Raw genomic sequence first — 21894 nt, 5'->3', positions numbered from 1 at the left:
CGCTTCCGGTGGAGCGCTGTGCGACCAACCTACGACGGAGGGAATGTGATGTACCTGGCCGGCTGCATGGAGGACTCCGCAGACCGAGGGTCGTTGCACTTGTTTCGAAGTCACTTATTGGCAGCAATGTAGGGACACTGTACGTCTGTAATCTGTATCCGTCCATTGTCTTATTTGTCCTCTCTCGGGCATCCTTGGTTGCATGATTCCATCCAACCTCGCCAAGCATGCCGCGTCCCGTGGATCGAGGGACACGCCTTCAGGATCTTCTCAGCACATGCGCGACGAGAAGACTCCTTTTCGATATTTTCTAAGTCCATGAGTTCGGATACGTGCACCACTTCGCTACCTACTGTAACGGATACATAATTGGACAGCCACGGTCTCTTCAACACATTCGCTGTGACTTCTGACTTTGAGTTTGGTTGCCGTCCAGCTATCGACCGCACGTCCCTCCGTTCCATTGGATGATCCGTTGCCGTTCCCTTTGCTTTGTTGGACCTTTTTTGGAATCGTGAACGCCACGGTCATGGCGAATTCCGATGTGGAAACCGGAAGTCGATCGGTTCATTTCAGGCTTTCAGCGCGTCATATCCTTTTTCAGCCTTATGGAGTTCCCCGTCTCACATCTGTCTCCACATGCGGTATTATCGAATGTCGACGGCAATCGGTAGTGATTCCCGAGTGCAGAGTCCAGACGGCGGGCACGATGTCGCCCTCCAAAAGGGGTTTGATAGTTGATCGATTCCAAAAGCCTGATCATTGGGTTGATCGAGATTACCGAATCCCAATCGGCCGCCCTGTACGTAATCCGACCGACCATGGTCCTCTCAGCTTGTGTCGTCACACGAGGGCAATTCTACAGGAAGCCATGAACGCCTCCCAACACCATCGCAGAAACACATACAACGCGATATGTCACCTTCTCAGTTCTCACGTTTCCTTTCGCCCCGCCATCCCAGGCTTTCCCCAGGCGGTCGCTCCCCACCCCCGATCACTACACCCCATGCCCGTGAACCGCATATCCCTATGATCGAGTAGCATACGGAATACCCTCTACCTGCTCTTCCCAGCCATGGGTCGAAAACGGGTAGGTAGCATACCGAAGGATGGGAGACCCTCCATTCAGGGCCAAGGCGACATCCACACCACTTACCAGTCTATATCCCCACTTCCCCAGCTGTTGACCCTCTCCCAACAACGGAGTTGCTGCGTGTATTCCTGTAGTCGGTAGTCTCCGTGCCCACCCAAGCGGCCCAACCGCACTCCCATTCCGAAGGTAACCGCCCAACCCACCAACCCAACCACTTCCGATGGTCCTTCATCCCAGATATCTACAATCTCCCGCAGTGGGGAAAATCTCTTCACTTCCTCCAACAATGAACTAACCCATCCTCGCCAAGCGCCCGGGCGGCACGTGTCCCATTACCACTGCGACCACCCCTCGTACCACCGAACCGCAGCACTGAATCGGATGCTAGCAGGATTGGCGCGGGCGGTGGGGGTCTAGACCGTTGGGAGTTGGGAGTTGGGAGGGAGCTTGTGTGATGAGTTGAGGGAGATGATCGAAGATAGGGGCTGTGGAGGGTGGAGGGGGAGACGGGAGGATGAGAGGTAGGGAGGTACGTTGATGCGTACCTGTCCATTCCCCTCCGCTCAGTCTGAGTCAGGGAAATGTATCATAGACACACACCGACTATCCTGTTCTCTTTCCCACTCCATCCATCCCATCCCATCCACGCCTCTTCTCTCCTCTCTCCTCAGTCCTCACGACTCCCTCACCTCCCCCCAAGTCCTAGCTTACCGGTGACAAACCCCACCCTGTACTCCCTCCTTCCGACCTCCTGCATCTGTCGTATCATGCCTGCCCCACGCACTGTGCATCCAACCGCCCAACCACCCAACCGTCCTACCTCGTTGCCTTGGCAACGAGTATGCGTGTGGAGTGGGAGATGTAGGTCGGACGTTGGTTGGGCGATGGAAGGTGAGGTGGGATGCGACTAGGATGGGGCGGCGGGCTGGAGCGAGGAGGTGGGAGGGATGGGAGTGGATAGGGGGGATTTTTGTGAGGTGGAGGAGGAGGCAGCCATGCCGGGGTACGTACCGCAGCCTTGTACGACGTCGGGAAAGTTGGGTGGTGGGATGGAACTTGGTATGAGCGGGACTGCAAGAGTGTGTCGTCGAAGTATGCAATGTCGATCACGAAATCGTAGGAAGCACAGAATGTCCATCCATTGTAAACATATCTCATCCCATCTTCCCTACAAACAATAACTACCTCCCCATCTACCTCCCTCTCCCTGCCTTCCTCCTCTCCCGATCATACTCATTCCGCCCCCTTCCCCCCTCCTCATTAATCTCCGCCACCAACTTCCGATACTTTACCTCATACGCCGCATCCTTCGCCTTCTTCTCCTTCAACTGCTCCCGCGCCACGAAGTTCGCGTCCTTCCGCAGTTCCCTCATCGCCCCCTTCCGCTCCCTCTTGTACTCCTTTGCTAGCTTCTTCGACTCCGTCCGCCCCGCGTCCGGATCGTAGTGCTTGTCCGGGTTGTAGTTCTCCTCGAACTTGGGTTGCACGCTGCGGATCGCGAGCGGGCGGTGGTGGTGCAGTTCGAGGGGGCGGCGGCCGCGGCGCGCGTTCGCGAGGAGGACGCGCAGGCGGTGAGCGGAGGTGGGGTCGAGGAGGGGGAGGATGGAGGAGGGGAACATGGCGGGGAAGGCGCCGGGAGTCCCCGACCATAGTTCGGCCATGGTGAGGAGGTTGGCGACGTGCGCGGCGGCGAGGGTGGGAGCAGGACGGTGGCGGAGGGCAGAAGTGGAGAAGCGGAGAAGCTCGGGCATGTAGCGAGCGGAGAGGCGGAGGTAGCGGAGGGCGAGGGCGACAAGGTAGGCCCCGGTAAGGGATTCGGAGGGGGTTTTGGCGGTGTGGAGACCGAGCCAGCGGCCGATGAGGGAGATGGCGGGGGTGGCGACCTGGTGGAAGTGGTCGGATGTCGGATAGATGGTGCTGATGGCGGTGAGGAGGAAGAGGTCGCCGGGGGCGAGGTCAGAGGTAGTTTGGATGCGGCGGAGGTGCGTGCGGAAGGTTTTGGAGACCGCGAGGGGGGAGGAGCGCGCGAGGGAGTGGATGTGGCGGATTACCGTCTCCACTACCGGCAACGGAGCGGGCGGCTGGAGAGTCCCTAGGTACGCGATATGGTCGACCAAGACGGTGGAAAAGGCCGACAACTTCTCAACATTCTCGGGTCGTAGCTGCGCCCCGTAAGCCGCGCGAATCTTTTGAATGACCGACGGCAACTCGTCCATCGTGGTAGGCTCCAATATCGTCAAGAACTCCTCGTGACTTTGCGGACAGGGGTAACTGCCCGCATGCTCAGGGCCGAAGTCTATGTGCTGCTCGGCTTTTCGGCCAGAGCCAAGGGCCGTCCGGTTGGGATTCACGATATCGTCCCCCGCAAACGTGGTAGACTCGTCCTCCGACTCTTCGTCGCTAGAATACTCAGCGACGCTCCCCTCCATGTCGGACGCCACGAGGTCATCCTCAATCAGGAAGTCGTCTTCGTCCTCAAACCCGAGCTCGTCGGTTTGCTCTTCTCCAGGCATTCTGTCTTCTTCCGGTATTTTCGACGACTGGAACCCGAAGAACTCAGCGTCGCCGTCCTCGTCAGATTTAAGTTTCTCTGCCGAATCGTCCGCCTCGCCTCTCATACGACGCGCTCGCTCTTCGTCCATGGCTTTCAGACGATCCACTCGTGCTTGCTCGAGTTCTTCCACCGTCTTCGTCCGCTCCGTTGGCTTCGCGCGCTGGTCGAACAGGAGTTTTCCACGATCTTCATCGTAATCCCTGCGTTTCTCCGCGGCGGTCTCTCCACCGGCGTCTTTGGAGATCCCGTTGGCTGGAGCAGGTGGTAATCCGGCCTTCGGCGCACCGGGCTTCCCCTTCCCGAGTAATGCAAGAATCCCTTGCGTCTCCTTGTCCAACTTCTCCCGGATTTCGTGATCCTCTTCTTTCGCCTGCTGCCGTTCGAACTTGTGGAACTTAGATTTTGCAATGACTTCCTTCATGACTTCCGCCTTGCTCTTTTTCCTCTCCGGTTCTGCTCCATCCTCGACATCTGATGCGGCACCGTCCCCTTCCCATCGCCTTTTCCTGGACGCGCCATCTTCCCGGTCATCATCACTATAATCGTTTTCTCCACGCGCTTCGTCTTCCGACGCATCGCTGATGTCCTCCTCGAAGTCATCCAGATCCTTCCCAAGATGGGTCAGTCCGATGGTATCCTCGTCTTCATCCAAGTCAAACATCGTCTTCCCTCGTCGGCGGGTGGCTTCTTTGGCAAGACGCTGTTGTAATCGCTCTTCAGGAGTCAACGTGCGGTCCATCTCTCCGATTCGACGATCCTGGATCCCTCCAACCTTGCCACGGCGGTGAAGGTCCGGAAGAAGGGTGTTCCGCCGCTATATAGAGTCAGTATCTGAATAATTTTATACTCTCAGGCTGTACATACCAGCTCTTCTCCTCGGCTTTTCGTGACGCCCGGACGCCCAAGCACCACAGCTTTGCCATTTTGTCCGATGGTCTTCGAGGACGTAACATCGAACTTGCGCGGTCTCACGGCGGACTTGAGCTCGAATGGATTGAAAGACTCTCGTAAGGTAGATAAGACCGCTTCTTTATGGCCCTTCTTCGAACGGGATTGATCGGATTTGCGTGCCTTTTTCGACTGGGAAGGTCCAGAGATTCCATGGTCGCGGAGTGAAGACTTCAGTTGCTTCAACTGTGAGGGCGCCATCTTTCCCAATCACTGGCAGCTCCAGTAGTTCGAGATAATTGAGGTTATGCAGTCCGCATGGGCTTGACAATGAAAATATATATTCGAAAAGAAGGATTATGGCGGGTTGGTATAGTGTCAAGAAGCCCTTGAAACCAAAGGAAGCTGCAGAGGCAGAGAATTGAAGAAATGAAGTTACACAACTCAAAATTCAACCCCTGTCCGCCAAGATTTCGTCCCTTCCACATTCCTATCCCCCCTGTCGGCTCTCAGGTCGTCGCTTCTGTTTTTGGCCGATGCGCTTATGTGTCCAAACTGAACCTTTGTATCCACCATCGACATATTGACAATAGACACTCCCCCATACACACCACAACAGCAACAACTATAGCACCTGTAACATCCCATTCTCTCTGGGTTCGGAATTCCGTAGACCATGGTGGACTGGGTTAACCTCGCGATCCCCTTCGCCTACCTAGGCGTGGTCGTGGGCTCCCTCTACACCTTCTCCTACCTCTATCGCAAACGGCAAGCCGGTATGTCCCTCCAACCACCTCCTACCCATATACCACACCCACGATACTAACATACCCCAGCTCACGCTGCTTCTCTCGCCCCATGGTTCGACCCGCACCTCCAGCGCAACATCTACCTCTCCCTCCTGCACCTCGACCCCCCCGAAGGCACTCCCAAGGTCCCCGATGGCGTGCTGCGCGCTGCGCTGCTCCGCCGCGCCACCGAGGACATCCACCGCATCGTCGCCGTGCGGAACGCGAAGCAGGCGCTGACGACGTTGCTGCAGCGCGGGAGCGTCGGGGACGAGCTATGGCAGCGGTTTCAGCGGGCGGAGAAGGAGGTGGAGGAGGAGATAAGGGATGTGGTGAATGAGGTATGTTCTCCCTTCTTATTTCTGACTCGCTTGATCGGAGGCGGACGAACGACTGACAATGACGAGGCCAACGCCTTCTCCCCCAACTGGGGCCAATCCATCTTCCAAAGCGCCAACGAGATGGCCAACAACGCCATCGTCCGCAAGCGCACCGAGGAGCTCCAGGCGCAGGTGCCCAAGGAGAAAGAGTGGTGGGCAAAGAAGCTCGCGGGGATCCAGTCGGACTTCATGAAGGAGCTGGACGAGGAATCGGGGGCGAAGAAAGCGACGGCAGCGGTGCCAGTGTCGGCAGTGGGGAGTAAGGGGAGCGATGACGATACGGTGTTGGTGGAGGCGGGGGGACCGACGGCGTCGCAGCAGGGAGGGGGGAAGAAGAAGAAGAAGGGGAAGCATTGAAAGGGGAGATGGATGGTGTTACGCACTGGCAATGATCGGGCGTTCATATGTCTTGCGTCCTTTGGTGGTGTTGCTTGCATTTCACGGAGCGTTCGGCGTTTTTAGGGAAACAAAAGTCTACGTCTCAAGGACGGCGTGGTCGATGGTTGTACAAATATCTAGGGATTCTAAACTCGGTAGGCCTGTCCTGGTTGCAGGTGTACCATACCCGTTTTGGTATCAATATTCCAAGCCCAGAGCAACCCCCGGACTTTAATTCAAAATCCATGAAACGCCCACCCATCCAGTCCATGCCGTCCGTACGCTATGCATCATCTACCCATCCCCAATGACGTCTGTCACCCGACGGCGTCGATCCCCACCAGCGCAATTGAGCCGCATCACTCCGCAAGAACCGACCGCAGCATGGTATTGAAACTCCCCGTCAGCTTCTTCAACTCCGTCACCTCCGGCTTCTTCGGCTCCCCGGCCGACCGCCTTAACGTCTCCGACCGCCGCTGCCGCCGCTTCCGCTCCGCCGCGATGGGATCGACCACGTCTTCATCGTCCAGCTCGGACTCATCGTCGCTGTCGCTGGGGTCGTCGAGCTCGAGGTCTTCAAGATCGACCTACGGAAAGGTTAGAGATGGTCTAGGCGAAAGGGGTCACGTGGAAACGAAAAGTCAACATACCTCATTCAGCCCGAAATCGCTGCTCTTGAACGAGTTCATCCCCGGCATCCGCGTCTCATCCAACCCATCCCCCGTCGCCATCTTCTGCCGCGTCTTGTCCTGATGCCACTTCTTCCGCGCCATCTGCCACTTGATCAGCGCGTTGATCTCCCGCGTCGCTGCCGCCCCGTCGATGACATTCGCGTCTACCGCCCCTTGATACAGCGCGTTCATGTCCAACCGCCCCCCCCCACGCGGTCCCTGTTTCAGGAAATGCAGCAGCTCCTCGATCCACCCCATCAGCCGGTCGAAGAGCCCGTCGTCGTGGGTGTGTACCTCGTGCACGAACTTGTAGAAGTCGTCTTCGTGCCGCGCGCACAGGTCGATGAAGGCTTGCACGGTCTGGTTGGGGTCGGCGGAGAAATCTTGCCGTTGGGCGGCTTCGACGGTCTTGATCGTATCGTCGACGAAGGAGGCGAAGTCGGTGATGCTGTTGTACACGTTTGCGGACTTGTAGACGCGGACGAGGGGTTCGTAGAAGATGGTGAAGAGATCCTTGAAGAGTTGGAGGGTGGTAGGCTGTTCGTAAAGCGTTGTCAGCATGATCGCTAGGTTAGTGGCCTTGCGTGGAACTCACCTCTTCAATCATCTGCAGCATCATGGATTTGTCCCGCTGTCGTAGACTCAGCTTTAGTAGCTGTTTGAGATGCGCGAACAATTCAGCCCCTTGCTTCATCTCCTCGTCGACCTATAGAATTGATTAGTACTAGCCACGAAATTGACGGAAGAGTATTAGGGACAAAACACTTACATTATCAACAGCATTCGTCCAAGCAACATAGGCGTTGAAAACCTTCCCAATCTGCTCCGGCGTGAGTGGAGGCTCGATGAGCGCCGAGCGCAACACGGCAACGACAGGATCGACGTTGTCGTCGACCGCTTCCTCCCGTATGATAGCCTTGACGTCCTCATCAGCCTCCACAAACGTTTTGATCTTGTCTGACAGGACATCGTCGTCAACCTTTCCTCGCACAACGTCGACGGATTTCTGGATGTTACTGATCCCGTCGTGGATGGCCATACCGAAAATCCGCTGCATCAGCGAGCGCGTCCCGAACGGCTGCGCGAGAAAGAGATCGAGCACGCCCGCCATGACCGCGGCCGGGTTGGCGATCCGGATGACGTTTTTGAGCAGGGAATATGGGATGAGCGAGTGGATGCGTTTCGCTTGGGCGAACAGCTCGGGGGAATTGTCCTCGGCGAGGAAGAGATGATAGATCGTCGCGGCCACCTCGATGCGCAGCCACTCGGCAAACACGCGGTACTCCGGCTTGAGCTCCGCGATGGTGCTTTTCTCCCGAATCTCCTGGAACAGCTTCGACAGCCCGTTCCGCTCGACGACGTCGCGCCGGAACTTCTCCATGTGCTTGTCCAGGTCCGCCGCGCGCTGCTTAGCAATCTCGTAGAACTTCTGCTGCTCTTCCAGGCGCCGTTCGTCGAGTCCCTGCCGGCGCTCGATGTCCTCCAACTCTTCCTCGTTGGGTTGGACGACGTTCCCCGTTAGGAACTCCTGCATCGCGGGGCTGCGGGCGATGTGTTCGTTTTGCAGGAATGTGCGAAGAAACGCGCGAAGGGAAACGCGCTGTTCCTCGCGGTAGAGCACCGCCGGGCGACTAAAATCGCCCGAGCTACGAGGAGATTTTCGGCTGCGGAGGGACGAAAGGGACGCGCCTCGCTTGTGGCCTGACCCATCCACGGGACGTAGAAGAGATCGATGGCCCGTGAATGATGAGTTGGACACCTCCTGAGGATCGTTGGGAGGTGTCGTGGACTGCGTGGAAACAGAGGATATGGATTCCGAGTCGTCTCCCAATGCAGGAGCTACGGCATTTGACTTGTTTTTGCGCGGGAGGGGGGTTAATACCTTCCCAGGCAGTCCCATTCGGATCCGCTTGTGGAGGTGGACGAACTCGTCGTATCGTCGTCCAACATAGATGTCGGGTTTTCCCTCTCGCTTGACTCTGAGGATATACTCCTAGATACTGGATTAGCCGGTTTCCCTCCTGTAGTGATCCGACCTCATACCGCATGCTGATGGTATCTGACATGTCTCTTGACCGACGTTACTCGTACGCCAGCAACATTGACATCCCAACCGTGAATTGCATGCCCGTGCGGCGCATTCGCCATGAGGCCGAGCTCATTCGCTCCCCGGTCCACCACCTCGATCTCCGCGAACCGGATCCGCTCCTCATACCCCGATGCGGTCGGCAGCCCGGACACCATCATCAACTCGACGATCTTCTCCGCCTTCACCGCCAATTTCTTCCGCTTCGTCTCCTCGAGCCGATCCTCCGAAGACGAAATATGTTTGTTCGCAAACGATTCGAGGAACTGGAACGACACGCGTCAGTCACTATGTCACACCGAAGCCCGCTGTTAGGTTCCTTACCACTTGAAGCTTGTCCTGCCAAAACTCCTTCTCTCGTGCCTGGTCGAGGAACGGAAAATTCCGCACATGGTGGACAAATACGTATCTTAGTATCGGTAGTTCGGAGTCCTTGGGCGGCACCTCGCCGGCGTCCGATCGGAAAGGGGCGCCGAAGCGCTGGAGGGCGGTGTTGGACGAGAGTTCTTGGATTTCATGCTCGACTTGCTCGGAGAGCAGTTGTCGTTTGAGGTCTGGGGAGGGTCAGCGATCATATCCGTATCGCTGGTTCTACACGAGTGGGATTGCTTACAATGCTCTTGCTTGCCGGTCAGGATCGAGCCAGGTGGAGGTATAGACACGGCAGAGGTATCTGAAGGGCTCGATCCCCGGGGCTTTAATAGCGATCCATTGCCCGTGCTATCGAGCGACTCTCCTAGGTGCGGCACAGCCTTCGGGGGATGGTAGTTCGTCGCGTTTGCTGGGTCTGAGACGGTGGTGTCGGCTGCCATTCCAACGTCACTGGGGCTGTAAGTTCGTGCGGACGAGAGAGCGCTTCCGGATGGCTGGAGATGGAAACGATTGTGTTCGCAAGCACGGGAGACGGGAGTATGGAAGGGCTTTGGCACGGGAGAGGTAGCAATGTTCAGGAATGGTGGAAGAGATTGATGTCAGGGCTGGAGGAACGAGCCAAGCAGAGGGGGAAAAGGTGGAGTGTGGCAGCGCGGAACAGGAAGCAGAGAGCGGGACGGAGGCTTTTACAAGGTGCGGAAGGATGGACGGAGATATAATTTCATGGGGAGAATGACGCGAAAAAGGGTGGAGTAGATCGGTGAAGAGTAAGAAGCAAGAAGCATCAAGTAATGGAGACAAAGAGTGAGTGATGGGAAGCAATACATTCCGTATCCACGCTTCCTCGCCGCGTAATGGTGCTAACCAATATAGATGACGATGCCTCTTCAAGCTAAGCTGGCTAAGTGCTAAGCCCACCAATTCCTGGGCATTGGTTAGTTGCGAGCTGAAGGAGCCAATGGGGACTAAACTGCCCGTCGAGCAAGATCCCGTTGTTGAACGTTCCTCCAATGTCCATCTGATCCATCCTTGTAAGCGACCATCGCCAATCTAACGGCAACTTCGGATTGGCGTCATCGGACATCCTCACAAGTCACTACTCACAAGAGACACGACGGGATCATGGTGCAGATTTCGAATTTCCATTTGTTACTCAGGCTAGCTAGAAATAAAAATTTTGATCCGAAACCCGGAGGACGCGGTGCCATCTCCGCGTCGATGGCCCTGAAGTCCAGCCGTCAATCTAACATACAGTGTGAAACATAAAGGCTGGGTCCGTCATCTCTCGGAAGTCAGACACCCTTCGACGGAGTAGAGAATGTTAAATGATCGTCCCCAGCAATAATGAACGCAATTTTGCACCCGTTAAGTCACCCTAACGAACACGGACTCTTGTGGTGCGAACCCCATCGATAAGACCATGTGATGTTCTAATTCCGCGTGACGAATCCCGCGCATTTCTCCCCATATCCACGCGACGTCGCAAGGAACCCGTGCCGACTCAGTAATTCAACTCCGCACTCCCATTCGCCCCCGCCGCATCGAGGTCCTCATAGCTCCGCAACGTCCTCCCTTGCACCGCCTCCCGCGGCCCCACTAGCGCCGCCGCCGCATCGGCAAAGCGCGGATCAACCGGCATGCGCGCCCCGTTGGCGCGAGGCGGCGTCAACCGCCCAGACGCGCTGCCCCATCGCGCGTTCCGCATGTCCTTCGAGGGCCGATCGTAAGGGCCGCCCGCGCGGTTGTTCGGGCGGTTGTTGAAGCGTCGGATCGGGCCGCCGGGGCGACGGTCGTCTTCCGCACCCATCATGGCGCCGCCGGCCGTCCAGCCGGGTGGGGGGACCATGTTGTTTTGGGCGAAGTAGGCTTGGATGGCGGCGGGGTTGGGGACACCGCCTGGTATCGCGTTGTTGAAGGCGAAGGGTATGGCGGAGAGGTTGAAGCCACGAGGGGTTCCGGTGACAGCATGATTGCTCATGGGGAAGTGGCCGTTGCTGTTGGCGTCCGTCCTAGATGGTGCGATATGAGCTGGATCAAGGACATATGCATTCACAAGCTCGACCTACGGACATTAGTCTATGATCCAAGTAAATCGCGTATGGATCACTTACATCGGATTTGATCTTCTCAAAGAACTCGGCGTGCCTCTTCTCAACATGCTTCCGCCAGAAATTCTCGCCTTTGAAAAGCTTGGCGCAGTCGGGCACTTTGCATCGGAACTTGGCTTCGTCCTCCTGCTTCACAAATTTGTGAAGTTCTTCTTCCATTCCCTCTTCGGAAGGTTTCCCGCCCAGCTTCTTGATATCCACACTCGCAGGGTCCAAGATCTGGAACAGCTTGTCCTCGTAGGTCTTCACCCAGTTGAACGCTCGTTGAAGCTGCTGCTGGGTCTTCGGATTTCCTTTGGGGAATTTCTTCTCTTCAACTGGCGACAACGCGCCTTCGCCCTCTCCAGACAAATCCTGCTTTTTGTAAGGGAATGGCTGGCCGGAAGCACTCGCTTTGGCAGCGATCTTGGCTGGCGTGGTAAGACTCGCTCTCGGCCGACGCAAATGTCCACCCGGACACTTCCTCATCAATTCATGGACCGAGTCGCTTTCGAAGACGCAGAAGAAGCAGAAGTTGAAGACCCGGCGCAGATACTCGACCGTAAGATCGAGCTTCTTCTTTTTCGCAAGGAGATCCTCGTCATCCACATCCTCGTCATATGTACCCTCCTCCTCCTCTTCACCCTCTTCCATCGCATCTTCGTCCTCAGACTCCGCTTTGGCTTTCTTGGAACTAGTACCGAAGGGTGGTTGAAGGAGTCCTTGCCTCTGCATCTCTTCCACGCGTTGTTCGACCAACGCCACCCCGGAATGATCCTCGCCAAGCTCTTCGTCAAATTTGTTGGCCAGGCGCGTCACGAGCTGAAGATCGCGTTCGATGCGCTCCGGTGCGGAGAAGAGGTCCCACAAGGCTTTCTTTCTCGGAAGAGCAGGCGGCTCATGGACACCAACGTGGCACGTGAAATCTCCACGCTCCTCATCATGGATGGTCTTCCCGTTGAGTTGCTCCAAAGCCTTGACGGCGGTTCCACGAGGCCCCGAGGTCTCGTTATCTGAGCGAGCCAGACCTTCTTCGCCTTCTTCCATGTCTTCCTCTCGGCCATCGCCGCGCTCGTCCAAACCCCAAGACTGATCTTGCTGCTGATTCAAGATGACCCAGCCAATTCGATGGCACTTCTTCTGAGGGTTAGGATCGCTCAGGCTGAGCCATTTGTAGCCACCCTCCCCTTCACCAAGGTGCTCTTTGCAGAAGTTCTCCATCTTCTCACGGCTCACGGTTGGTGCGATGGTCTTGATAAGAAGCGTCGGCTGTTGCGCAGACTCGTCACGGAGGTCTCCTCCTTTCGATGGCAGGAGGTCGCCGACACCCAACACCTCATTTGCTGCGGTCGTCTCGCCTTCTTCTTTCTCAACAATACCACCGGCTCCGTTACTATCATTCTTGTAGATCCCCTCCAGGTTGAACTCATCGAAGTACCCGGAAGAAATGTCTTGCTGCCATTGATTGTAGGCTTCCTTCCTGAACTCTGCGAGTCTCTTCCTCAAAGGTTCACGGACTTGCGGGTCGTATCGCTCCTTGAACCACTCCTCGCCTTTGTGTTGGTGGATGAAAGTGCGGGCCATTTGCATCTGGAGTTTCTCCTTGTACGCATCATAAGCCGCCTGGATCTGCTCTCGTTCCTTGTTGCGCTCTTCGCGAGACTCCTTTTCGCCCTTGAGACGTTCAGGTCTACGGCCTCCGTTCTTCTGACGCTCCTTCTCCTCCTTGATGAGTTGATCCATGCGCCACCATTCAGCGAACCAATTGAACCCAACTTGAAAGTCAAGCGAGAGAGGGTTTGGAAGCGGATTGGTAGTCACAGCGGGGGCGGCCGGTTCTTGTCCGGGCACGTAACGGTCGATCCCCGCTTGGACGGGAGGTGGGCTGCGTCGCCTCGGAGGCTCTTCGCGGCCTCGATAGTATTCATCACGGTTGCGTTCGGGCTGATACCGATCGATGGCGACAGGAGATCTCGAGCGATTCCTGGGCTGACGAGGTCGACGATCGTAATTCCCTAACAAAGATGACAAATGAGCAACGATTCCATAAAGAACAAGGTCGAGGTTGAACAAAATCAAGGGACCGTTCTGAAACAATGGAATTTTCCATCTTTCATGTCAACACCATGTTGCCAGGCGATATTTCAATTCCATGGTGCAGAAAACGCATAGTCTATTTCTTACCCGAAGGTGATCTTCGACGGAATCCGTCCGTCCCGAATCGTGCGTCTTCACGCCTGCAGTCAAGTAATCAGCATATGAAGTCCAACATGAAATGCCACCGACGTACTGATATGCCTCCATTGCTGTGACGGTCCGCTCTGAATAATGTCTCGTTGAACTCAAGTTATGCAAGGCAGACAACTTTCTTGTAGGCGGATTGCCAAAGCATCATATGCCGAGCGGATTGCTCGCAGGTTGTAGGGAACCGTCAGGTAATGGGGTTTGGGTAATAGATGTGGACAATCGGTCGATGGAAGCTGTTTGCCATGATAAGAATCGCGTTAGAGTGGAACATTTCAATGAGTTAGAAGACACGGCGTTCTGAAACAAGAAAAGAGTGAGAGGGTCCAAAAGTGATGAGTGAGCAGTAATCTCGGCGACTGCTCATAAGAAAGCTGTAAGAATAGCTAATGGAAAGAGGGCTGAAAAGAGGACTTGAAAGGTGCTCGCGACGCGACTCATGTCGGCGCCAGCGCTGGAGAGAAAGGTAGATGGGGGACTGGAGAAGCAAAGCCTAAGGGTGGAGAAAACACACAATTACACAAGATGGGTTTGAGGCAGGTAGCGCAACAAGCAGACTGCACTCACGATGGTTGCGCACAAGGTAATGCAGGTGGTCAAGCAGAGAGGCTTGACATAGAGATGCAAATACCCTTAAGAGATGAAGTGAGGTTCAGTTGGGCGATGAAGGAGATGCGGATCGAGGTGTCCACTGTCCAGCCATCAAAGACATCACGTGCACAGAAGCTATCTCACGTGCCTCTACTACGTAAGTCTACCAGCGCTATACCATATTCCGTTAGGCATCTTATTTAGCAAGCTACATGCTAATCCTAAACAGCTTAATTCCACTAACTGTACATGGAATAGCGTATTCCAGGGTATGCCAGTATCAACTCTATCAAATATGACGAGGTGATGAGGGGCCGATCTCAGCAGCACTGACAGTCTCTCAATCGAGACTATTCGAGAGGTTGCTATGAAGGAGTTCAGGTTCCATATATCTCATGATTGCACGCAAATCAGGTAAGGGTTTAACCTCAGAAATATCATATTCAGATCAAAGCTGGAAAACATCTCCAGCATCCCCAATCTGAATCAAGTCGAATCAGCTTTGGTTGCAAGTCATCAAATCTTAACATCCGTATCCTATCTTTTTAAAGGATTATAATAACCCCAAGTTCATTATAAGATCTAAGTGGCTGCTACATCATACTTAATAGCCACCAATCATTATGACCACACATATACCATGCCTCACTCTTCCGTCCGCTGTTTTCAACAATGCAGCTGCCTCGATCCTGCTTCCACTGGGATGCGGCAATGCCGTTGGATACCTCACTAGACGTTTTTTTCACCTCCCCTTCTTCCTCCAATAGTTAATATCTAACTCGTTCTAGCCCGTGAAGGTCACTTTTATCCCAAGATCAAGCAGCCTCTAGGCAATCCCCCCGCATGGGTCTTCGCCCCCGTCTGGACAGCTCTTTATGCCACAATGGGATATGCTGCTCATCGCGCCTGGACCACAGGGACGTCGTCCATAACCCCTAGGAAAGTTGCTCTCGCAAGGGTATGTCTCCATGGTCAGGGAACGGCTACTGGCTGTAGAGGAGTGACTGCTGACTCAGGACACACAGCAAGGTGGCACCTTGTACACCATCCAACTGGGTTTGAACCTTCTTTGGATGCCTCTATTCTTTGGGCTCGGCAAACCGCTGGAGGCTACAGTGGATATCGTGGCACTCCTGGGTGTGACCAGCTACTTGACGTATATCTGGTCCAAGGTGGACAAGGTCTCGGCCTGGTTGATGGTCCCATATCTCGGGTGGCTATCCTATGCAACATATCTCAGCGTTAGTATTGATTCTCATTTTTACATTGGTCCAAATTAACTTGCTTCAGGCTGGATGTGGCCATCTCAATGGATGGTCCTTCAAGCAATATATGAACAAGCCCAAGCCATCCTAAAATTGGGTGTGAATAGCTTGTTTCATGGGCTCCAATTCACCTGTTGTTTTGAGCACTGTGAAGAGCTTTAGAAGAGCTGTATGAGTACAGTATCTGTCCCAGGCTCAGGAGTTCGTGAGGAATTGAGGATCTTCGAATGAGCGGTGAAATTGTAGAGACCTGGATCACTCCACGCCCTCCCATGGCTTGATGTTCGGTACCACATTATCGGAGCTCTTTGTTGGCTACCGGCAGTGTTGATGCAAAGTTTTACAAAAGAATCTTAATTTAAACTTAATAAGACGTCAATGTATATTTAGTCCCAATTAACTACGATACCTAAGACAGAGCAGGTTTGTGGTTTGTTCATGTTGATGTGATAATTTCAGTGATGTCTAAACGGGATACACGTCATTGGTTGGTAAAGTTCGACCCCTTCTCCTTGTGATCATTCCGATGCTTGCCCTGAGCTTGGGGCTCGTGAACTACTGTACTTTCATGTGAACGTGAAACAGGCCTCTTTAGATATTAGAGAGTCTGGAACCAATACCTTCCGAAATGGATTTCATCTCCGATGACGGCTATGCTAGAGACATGGACTCCACCGACCACTCTCGGCAATCAGTTCCCCGACCATCTGCCTTAACAACAGCGCTGCCGTTGCACCCGAAGCGACATCATCACCACCACCATGCTCTGCCTATCCCGCATCGCAGCAGTCGGCGGCCACATCATCGACACCATCGCAACCACTCGTTGTTAGACTACAAATCCCACACGGCACATCGCCCTAGTCACGGCCGGAGCCGCAGTTGGGACCCGGTGTTCGATACAGATCGGAACGGGCAGATGCGGGATCCCAACAAGGGCGTCGCCGTTTCTGCGATGCCTCGAGCGATGCAGCCGCAGATTGCTCGGAAAGAGGATGTGGAGGCGGAAAAGCAGCGGAATGCCATTCGGGAAGAGTAAGAATACCATACCTGTATCGTGTGACCAGAAAAATGGTTGACAACCCCGCCAGGGAACTCTACGAGTCCTATCAAACCCTTATGGACACTTCTCTAGACGCGATTCAAGAACTCGACAGCATCCACTATTCCATCCTCGAAAAGTTCTCCACGATCCAGTCGACAATGGGCTCCATCCAGGAACTCGTCTCTATGAAGGTCCAATTACATCATGAGTTCGACATCGACTCAAACGCGTTGCAAGAGGAGATCAACACTCAAGCCGAGAATCTCGGGGACTTCCAACAGCAAAGGAAAGATATTACCGAGTTATCGGGTCGTCTCGACAGCAGTAAACGGAAAGCGGACAGTTTAAAGCAGCGCCTGTACCAGACCAAGCGCCGCATCGAGAGACGCGAGCAAAGTGAGGTTCAGTGGCAGGCCAACGTAAGCAGTGAGTACCGGCCTCAGTCCACCATCCGATGCAGCTTCTGATTCCACACAGGACGTCTGAAGATCTTCTGGGGGAGTCTAGGTGCGATCGTCGCCATCATGTTGGCCCTGTCGCTCGCCCGTTACATTTGGCCTCCAGATCACGATTACGCCTCGCGCGTGGGGGTAAACGTCTCTGCCCTGAACGGCTCAGACGAAGCGGTCACATCCTTCATCCTTGACGGTGTCGGGCATTCGATCGGATCGCCTAAGAAATCACCCGCGAGCATCACGGGGAAACGTTGCTCGGCCTTGGAAATGTTTGACGAATTATGATGGGATGGAATACTTTCGAATCGGCTCTGTAACTCTACTGACCGGTGATTCGGAGCTCGGAGCTATTTCGCTGAGGGAACGATTATATGATACATCAATTACGTACGCATTATACCCAATCATGCCATTCTGCATCTACTTGTACTTCCGGTCAAATGTCAATGTATCAACCACACCTCAGCTGCAACTGCGCTTGATTCCCGATTCCCAACACTGCTCGAGGATGCGCTTGCAATTGGCTCCCTCAATATGCACTCTTTATTGTTGTACGATGTCGACAGGAAGGCTAACAGAAAAGTCAGCCGGAACATAACTGGTAAGCACACATATTTGGAGTGCACCATTCCCGCTTGCTCTCATTCGTGAAAGCGATGATATCACGCGGGGCAGAATTCAGGCAGCGCGTTGCCTTTTCTTGCCTGTTCTTGGAGATCCCGCAGTCCGCCGTTCGAAATGCGAGGCAACGAATGGGAAGCACTGGCGCCGTGTGACTGGCAGGGCCTCCCGGTCCATCGCAACATTTGGCGTATCAAACAAGCCCAATCGACACCAACCCGACGGGCACCACCCTCCACGACGCGACATCTCAGCTTCTCAGAAAGTGCCGGAAATGGCATGGCGCACTGGGCTATCGTGTTGATTGCTTCGGATCTGCTGCGTTGGCGGTCGCTGTATGGTGGACTTGCTGACGTTGGGCGACTCCCAAGTTGTCAAACGTCCGTAAAACTCCCCCGATCGCCCACCCATTGCCTCACTTCTCATCTCATCCTCTTCTCACATTTGACTTCCCGTCATTTTATCAACTCTTTGGCTTCATCATAACTTATTGTTTCTTTCATTCACATTACGCTAAGAATTCTGTCGCAAACACAGATCTTCATTTTGGACTTTCTTCTCATTGGAGACTGTCTCATGCGTAACTGACCACTAACACCATGGCGACCTTGATGACGAACTCCACCCGGCGACAAAGCTGCCAGCTCCCTTTGGACCACTCAACAAGTCTCGCGACTATCCACGAGGGTCGAACATACCTCTCTCCATCCTCCAACGGCCTCGAACACACTCGACCGTATGGCCACCCATCAAGACGGTCGATATCTTTGACGGTTCCACGGACCATGCCACCCATGGCTTCGATGAACAGCATCGGGTCTCCTGTACGAAACATCCCGGGCTTCGGTCATGTCTCCCCTTAGGCTAATTCTCAGGACCAGGATTATAACGGCGCCCCCTCCATGATCCGACACCAGAGTCATTCGGCCCTCCCTTCCCGGCCACAATGGGTCGACGATGCGATGTTGAGGTCTCACTCATCGACGGCTGCCATAGATACCACGGCGGCGGCTTCGCCATGTATCCCGTCATTTCCTGGCACCGCTCCGGCCAACTTTTCCGACGACGGATCTAGCTCATACTCGTTGAGCAACGCGGATGAGTACAGCGTCGTTGACTTTAAACAGTCGATGCTGCCAGTATGTGATGTTACTGAGTATAGCCCACTTGAGTACATCCACGCAATGGAGGACACCTCCAGTGGAGCCACTCAATCATGTTGGGCTGATAACCCAACCGAGCAATTTGCTGCTCAATTCGAGGTGTCGCAGTTTGGCTGCACACCTCTGATGACAATGGAAATGAAGATGCAAAGTTTACCCCTCTCACGCACCTCAACAGCATTAGAGCTGACAGATGCATCTCCCTTGTCGAGTGAAATGACTCGAGATAACAGTTGGAATACCAGCACCACTAGTGGTGCTGATCTTACAATGGTTCGGAGTGACTCGAGTTTCTCGAACATCTCCGATTTCAATTTTACTGCAGAACAACCTCCTTTGGGTTGTTCCGACGTTCCTTTGTTTAGTCATGTTGATGTTTTTGGTGAAGAGCAATCTTCACTCGCGCAATTCTCTTCCCCTATGACTGGTGTGTCACCGCACCAGTCACCCTTATCCTTCACACCTTGCAACAACGTGCAATCACGAAACACAGCTCAACGCAATGATGCAGGCAACCCGACCCAGTCGCGGTTGTCCCTGCGACACCAGGAGCAACTGATGCAGTCCTCAAGACCCATTGCTGCCAAAGTTGCTAACGACCAAAAACCCGTCACCATCAAAGAAGCCTCCGACCACCGTATGATGCGCATCACTTCCCGCGACGGCCACTCCAAAGAAGTCGCCGAAATCACCAAAGTCCCCTACATCCGCCCCTCCTACCCAAAGCTCCAATGTGACCTCTGCAACGAGTACCCCGACGGCTTCCGCGGCGAGCACGAAATCCGCCGCCACAAGGAGCGCGTGCACTCCACCCGCCGCCGCGTCTGGGTCACCATCGATGCCTCCCCTGACGGCAAGTTCCTCGCGAACTGCAAGCACTGCACCGGCGGCAAGAAGTACCACGCGTACTACAACTGCGCGGCGCATCTGCGGCGGGCGCATTTCAACCCGCGCAAGCGGGGGCGGAAGAGCAAGCGCGATGAGAAGCGCGGGGGGAAGGGCGGGGGCGATTGGCCGAAGATGGATCTGCTGAAGTCGCAATGGATGAAGGAGATTTATGAGACGGTCGATCCGGTGGAGGAGAGAAATGATGGCGTGGAGGGGGAATCATCGCCGCTCGAGATGGGCGAGGCCTATCCTTCGCAGTCGAGTGATGATATGCTCGACACGGTGCAGTTCGATGTCGATTTCGGCATGGTACCTGAGGCGGCTGCGGGGTATGGGTTCTCCAACACATACCCCTTCGATCCGAGTGTGCCGGACATGAGTGCCGGCTACTTTGCGACGACGGAAGATCCTTATTGTTTCCCCTGGAGGGGTCTATAGTTCTGACGTGTTTTTAATTTTCGCCTACCTTTCTTCTCTCTCACACTCCGTTGTACGAGCGGAGTTCACAGTCGGGTTTATTGCTTTCATTGGCGTTTGGACCTAGCATAGTGGGATTTTCTCGTGCCTAGGGTTCTAGTTGGGTGCTTTGGATTACTGTTTTATTGGTCTGTAACTTAGTTTTAGTCTTCTTCTTGTACATACGTCTCGGATCGCACGGGTTGATGGGAGTAACGGTCACGATGTCATGAGGGAACGGTAACAGAAATGGCACGGCAACGGCAGCGATATGATCTGGGCACGGCTTCTTCGCCGGTAAACCTTTGGCTTTTGTATTTAATAGCTAGTTCACTTGAATCTGCGGAAATCAAATCATCTCAATCCGAATCGTTCCAACACCTCCAATACCCGATCGAACAGGTGCAATTTATCGCTCCTGAACCCGGTTCATTGCTAACTGCCCAGCTCAAGCATGGGAGACCGCCTCGATATTGTTCCCCGCTGGATCCTTGACGAACGCTCCGTAATACTTCTCGTGATACTGCGGACGCGGACCCGGCGCACCATTGTCCACCCCACCCGCAGCAACCGCAGCCGCGTGGAACTTGTCGACACACTCATGATCTGCGAAACCCAGGAATGTCAGCGCTCCGAGCGTCGATCTGCAGGATTGAACATTCGTTCATGAAAAGCAATCACACGTACCATTGGCGGTGAAGGCGGTGTGGTTCGTCATGCCGGCCTCGCCATCTTTGCCGGTGATCCAGAAGTCGGGTTTCCCCGCGCCCAGGCCGGCAACGTGGAAGGGGTATTCGATCATCTTGGTGTATCCGAGTGGGGCGAGGGCCTTCTCGTAGAAAGCGAGGACTTCCGCATACTGGGCCTTGGGGACGGAGATACTGGTGTGGTCGATGGCCATGGTGAATGGTGAAATGTGAATAAAAGACCTGATTGAGTTGGAGTGAGTTGGAGTGAGGAGGGATATAACTTATAAAGTCAGTGTATAAAAGTAGGGTTCGATGTTGGTTGTTGGATAGTAGCTACAGTCTTCAAATCCAAGGCAAGGGGAAAGGCCTTATTTATATTCACAACACTCATCCCATATTCCTACTCTTGCTCGGGCAGCACGAGAATCCAAATGCCATCCACGCCCCACTCCTGACATTCCCCCGACCCTCCCTCCTGAAGTCTCTCCGGTCCGCATTTGCACGGTGAACAATTCAGGCAGCCCCCCAGTGCGGCGCATTTCGATGCACTCCAAGCCGAGTCCAAAGGCGGGGGAATCAAAACGCGTCGCCCAACGCGTTGGTGGCCGTCGCGTAGCAGACACGAAGTCCAGTGACTCCGACTCTTAAAGTTCAGTTGGTTGATGGAGTGACCGCCGGATATGGCGCGGCTGATTGGTAGGGCGCGGTGATAGTACATGCAGTCTGCATCCATCACGTCAGCCAGGATCTCGGCGCCTCAGCTGTTCGGGTAAAAATTGAAATTATCACAGCGGTGAGCTGCGACGTTTATCTGCAAACGGGATCGTTGCTGGAGAGTTGGCGGTTGGGGTGCGGCGAGTCGGAACACCGGAACACCGATCATTGCATTTGTGGGTCGATATCGGGCAGATGTTTGTCCACACTCCACAGACACATTAGAGAGCCACAACAGCATACATGAAATCAGACTGGATGGTGGGATTTAAACCTCAATTGAGTTGATATTCATATTGCTACTGTGCTGAAAAGTCTTTCTGCTCGCTCTACTCTATAGTAGTAAGGAGGCTTGTTACTCATTAAGTGAGCAGCCCTCAACAATGGGATGGATGCTTCATCTCATCTCTATCAGAGACCATTCCTCCGTTCAGCATCCTCCTGCACAAACTCCGACATTCGAAGA

The 21894-nt window shown here is 54.4% G+C and overlaps 10 protein-coding genes across 10 annotated transcripts; 5 read left to right on the top strand and 5 right to left on the bottom strand.

Moving 5' to 3' along the window:
- Nucleotides 1-379: 379 nt before the first annotated feature.
- Nucleotides 380-1198, top strand: P152DRAFT_287300 (uncharacterized protein). The gene has a single exon (XM_033674978.1). It carries the CDS (start codon nucleotides 530-532, stop codon nucleotides 1031-1033), a length of 504 nt encoding a protein of 167 aa, XP_033535276.1. The 5' UTR covers nucleotides 380-529; the 3' UTR covers nucleotides 1034-1198.
- Nucleotides 1199-1777: 579 nt separating this feature from the next.
- On the bottom strand, nucleotides 1778-2334 carry P152DRAFT_287298 (uncharacterized protein). The gene has a single exon (XM_033674977.1). It carries the CDS (start codon nucleotides 2249-2251, stop codon nucleotides 1910-1912), a length of 342 nt encoding a protein of 113 aa, XP_033535275.1. The 5' UTR covers nucleotides 2252-2334; the 3' UTR covers nucleotides 1778-1909.
- On the bottom strand, nucleotides 2287-4805 carry P152DRAFT_394287 (Nop14-like protein; the record flags this gene model as incomplete). Its single annotated transcript, XM_033676248.1, has 2 exons — nucleotides 2287-4461; nucleotides 4512-4805. Coding segments are annotated over 2 exons (2469 nt in total), but the record flags the coding sequence as incomplete, so codon positions are not given.
- A 292-nt stretch (nucleotides 4806-5097) lies between these two features.
- On the top strand, nucleotides 5098-6343 carry P152DRAFT_433029 (uncharacterized protein). The gene is made up of 3 exons (XM_033677454.1): nucleotides 5098-5311; nucleotides 5372-5664; nucleotides 5731-6343. Exons 1-3 carry the CDS (start codon nucleotides 5212-5214, stop codon nucleotides 6058-6060), a joined length of 723 nt encoding a protein of 240 aa, XP_033535273.1. The 5' UTR covers nucleotides 5098-5211; the 3' UTR covers nucleotides 6061-6343.
- On the bottom strand, nucleotides 6154-10019 carry P152DRAFT_457023 (PX domain protein). The gene is made up of 7 exons (XM_033679146.1): nucleotides 9452-10019; nucleotides 9163-9392; nucleotides 8796-9104; nucleotides 7522-8745; nucleotides 7348-7458; nucleotides 6732-7289; nucleotides 6154-6668 (listed from the first exon to the last, which is right to left on the bottom strand). Exons 1-7 carry the CDS (start codon nucleotides 9648-9650, stop codon nucleotides 6441-6443), a joined length of 2859 nt encoding a protein of 952 aa, XP_033535272.1. The 5' UTR covers nucleotides 9651-10019; the 3' UTR covers nucleotides 6154-6440.
- A 692-nt stretch (nucleotides 10020-10711) lies between these two features.
- Nucleotides 10712-13601, bottom strand: P152DRAFT_465516 (uncharacterized protein; the record flags this gene model as incomplete). The annotated part of the gene is made up of 3 exons (XM_033680633.1): nucleotides 10712-11272; nucleotides 11322-13385; nucleotides 13482-13601. The coding sequence occupies 3 exons, from the start codon at nucleotides 13599-13601 to the stop codon at nucleotides 10712-10714; spliced, it is 2745 nt and encodes a 914-aa protein (XP_033535271.1).
- Nucleotides 13602-14509: 908 nt separating this feature from the next.
- Nucleotides 14510-15807, top strand: P152DRAFT_457019 (TspO/MBR-related protein). Its single transcript, XM_033679145.1, has 4 exons — nucleotides 14510-14867; nucleotides 14921-15090; nucleotides 15158-15373; nucleotides 15423-15807. The coding sequence occupies exons 1-4, from the start codon at nucleotides 14756-14758 to the stop codon at nucleotides 15486-15488; spliced, it is 564 nt and encodes a 187-aa protein (XP_033535270.1). The 5' UTR covers nucleotides 14510-14755; the 3' UTR covers nucleotides 15489-15807.
- Nucleotides 15808-15972: 165 nt separating this feature from the next.
- On the top strand, nucleotides 15973-17222 carry P152DRAFT_457017 (uncharacterized protein). The gene is made up of 3 exons (XM_033679144.1): nucleotides 15973-16432; nucleotides 16489-16868; nucleotides 16920-17222. The coding sequence occupies exons 1-3, from the start codon at nucleotides 16026-16028 to the stop codon at nucleotides 17180-17182; spliced, it is 1050 nt and encodes a 349-aa protein (XP_033535269.1). The 5' UTR covers nucleotides 15973-16025; the 3' UTR covers nucleotides 17183-17222.
- Nucleotides 17223-18215: 993 nt separating this feature from the next.
- On the top strand, nucleotides 18216-20285 carry P152DRAFT_457014 (uncharacterized protein). The gene has a single exon (XM_033679143.1). The coding sequence runs from the start codon at nucleotides 18421-18423 to the stop codon at nucleotides 20005-20007; it is 1587 nt and encodes a 528-aa protein (XP_033535268.1). The 5' UTR covers nucleotides 18216-18420; the 3' UTR covers nucleotides 20008-20285.
- Nucleotides 20286-20473: 188 nt separating this feature from the next.
- On the bottom strand, nucleotides 20474-20926 carry P152DRAFT_448067 (glyoxalase/bleomycin resistance protein/dioxygenase; the record flags this gene model as incomplete). The annotated part of the gene is made up of 2 exons (XM_033678030.1): nucleotides 20474-20631; nucleotides 20713-20926. The coding sequence occupies 2 exons, from the start codon at nucleotides 20924-20926 to the stop codon at nucleotides 20474-20476; spliced, it is 372 nt and encodes a 123-aa protein (XP_033535267.1).
- Nucleotides 20927-21894: the final 968 nt, after the last annotated feature.

The sequence above is a fragment of the Eremomyces bilateralis genome, assembly GCF_010015585.1.
Source record: "Eremomyces bilateralis CBS 781.70 unplaced genomic scaffold P152scaffold_6, whole genome shotgun sequence".
Classification (NCBI taxonomy): Eukaryota; Fungi; Ascomycota; class Dothideomycetes; order Eremomycetales; family Eremomycetaceae; genus Eremomyces; species Eremomyces bilateralis.
The sequence above is the reverse complement of the archived record's forward strand: the minus strand, read 5'-3'. Positions and strand labels throughout refer to the sequence as shown.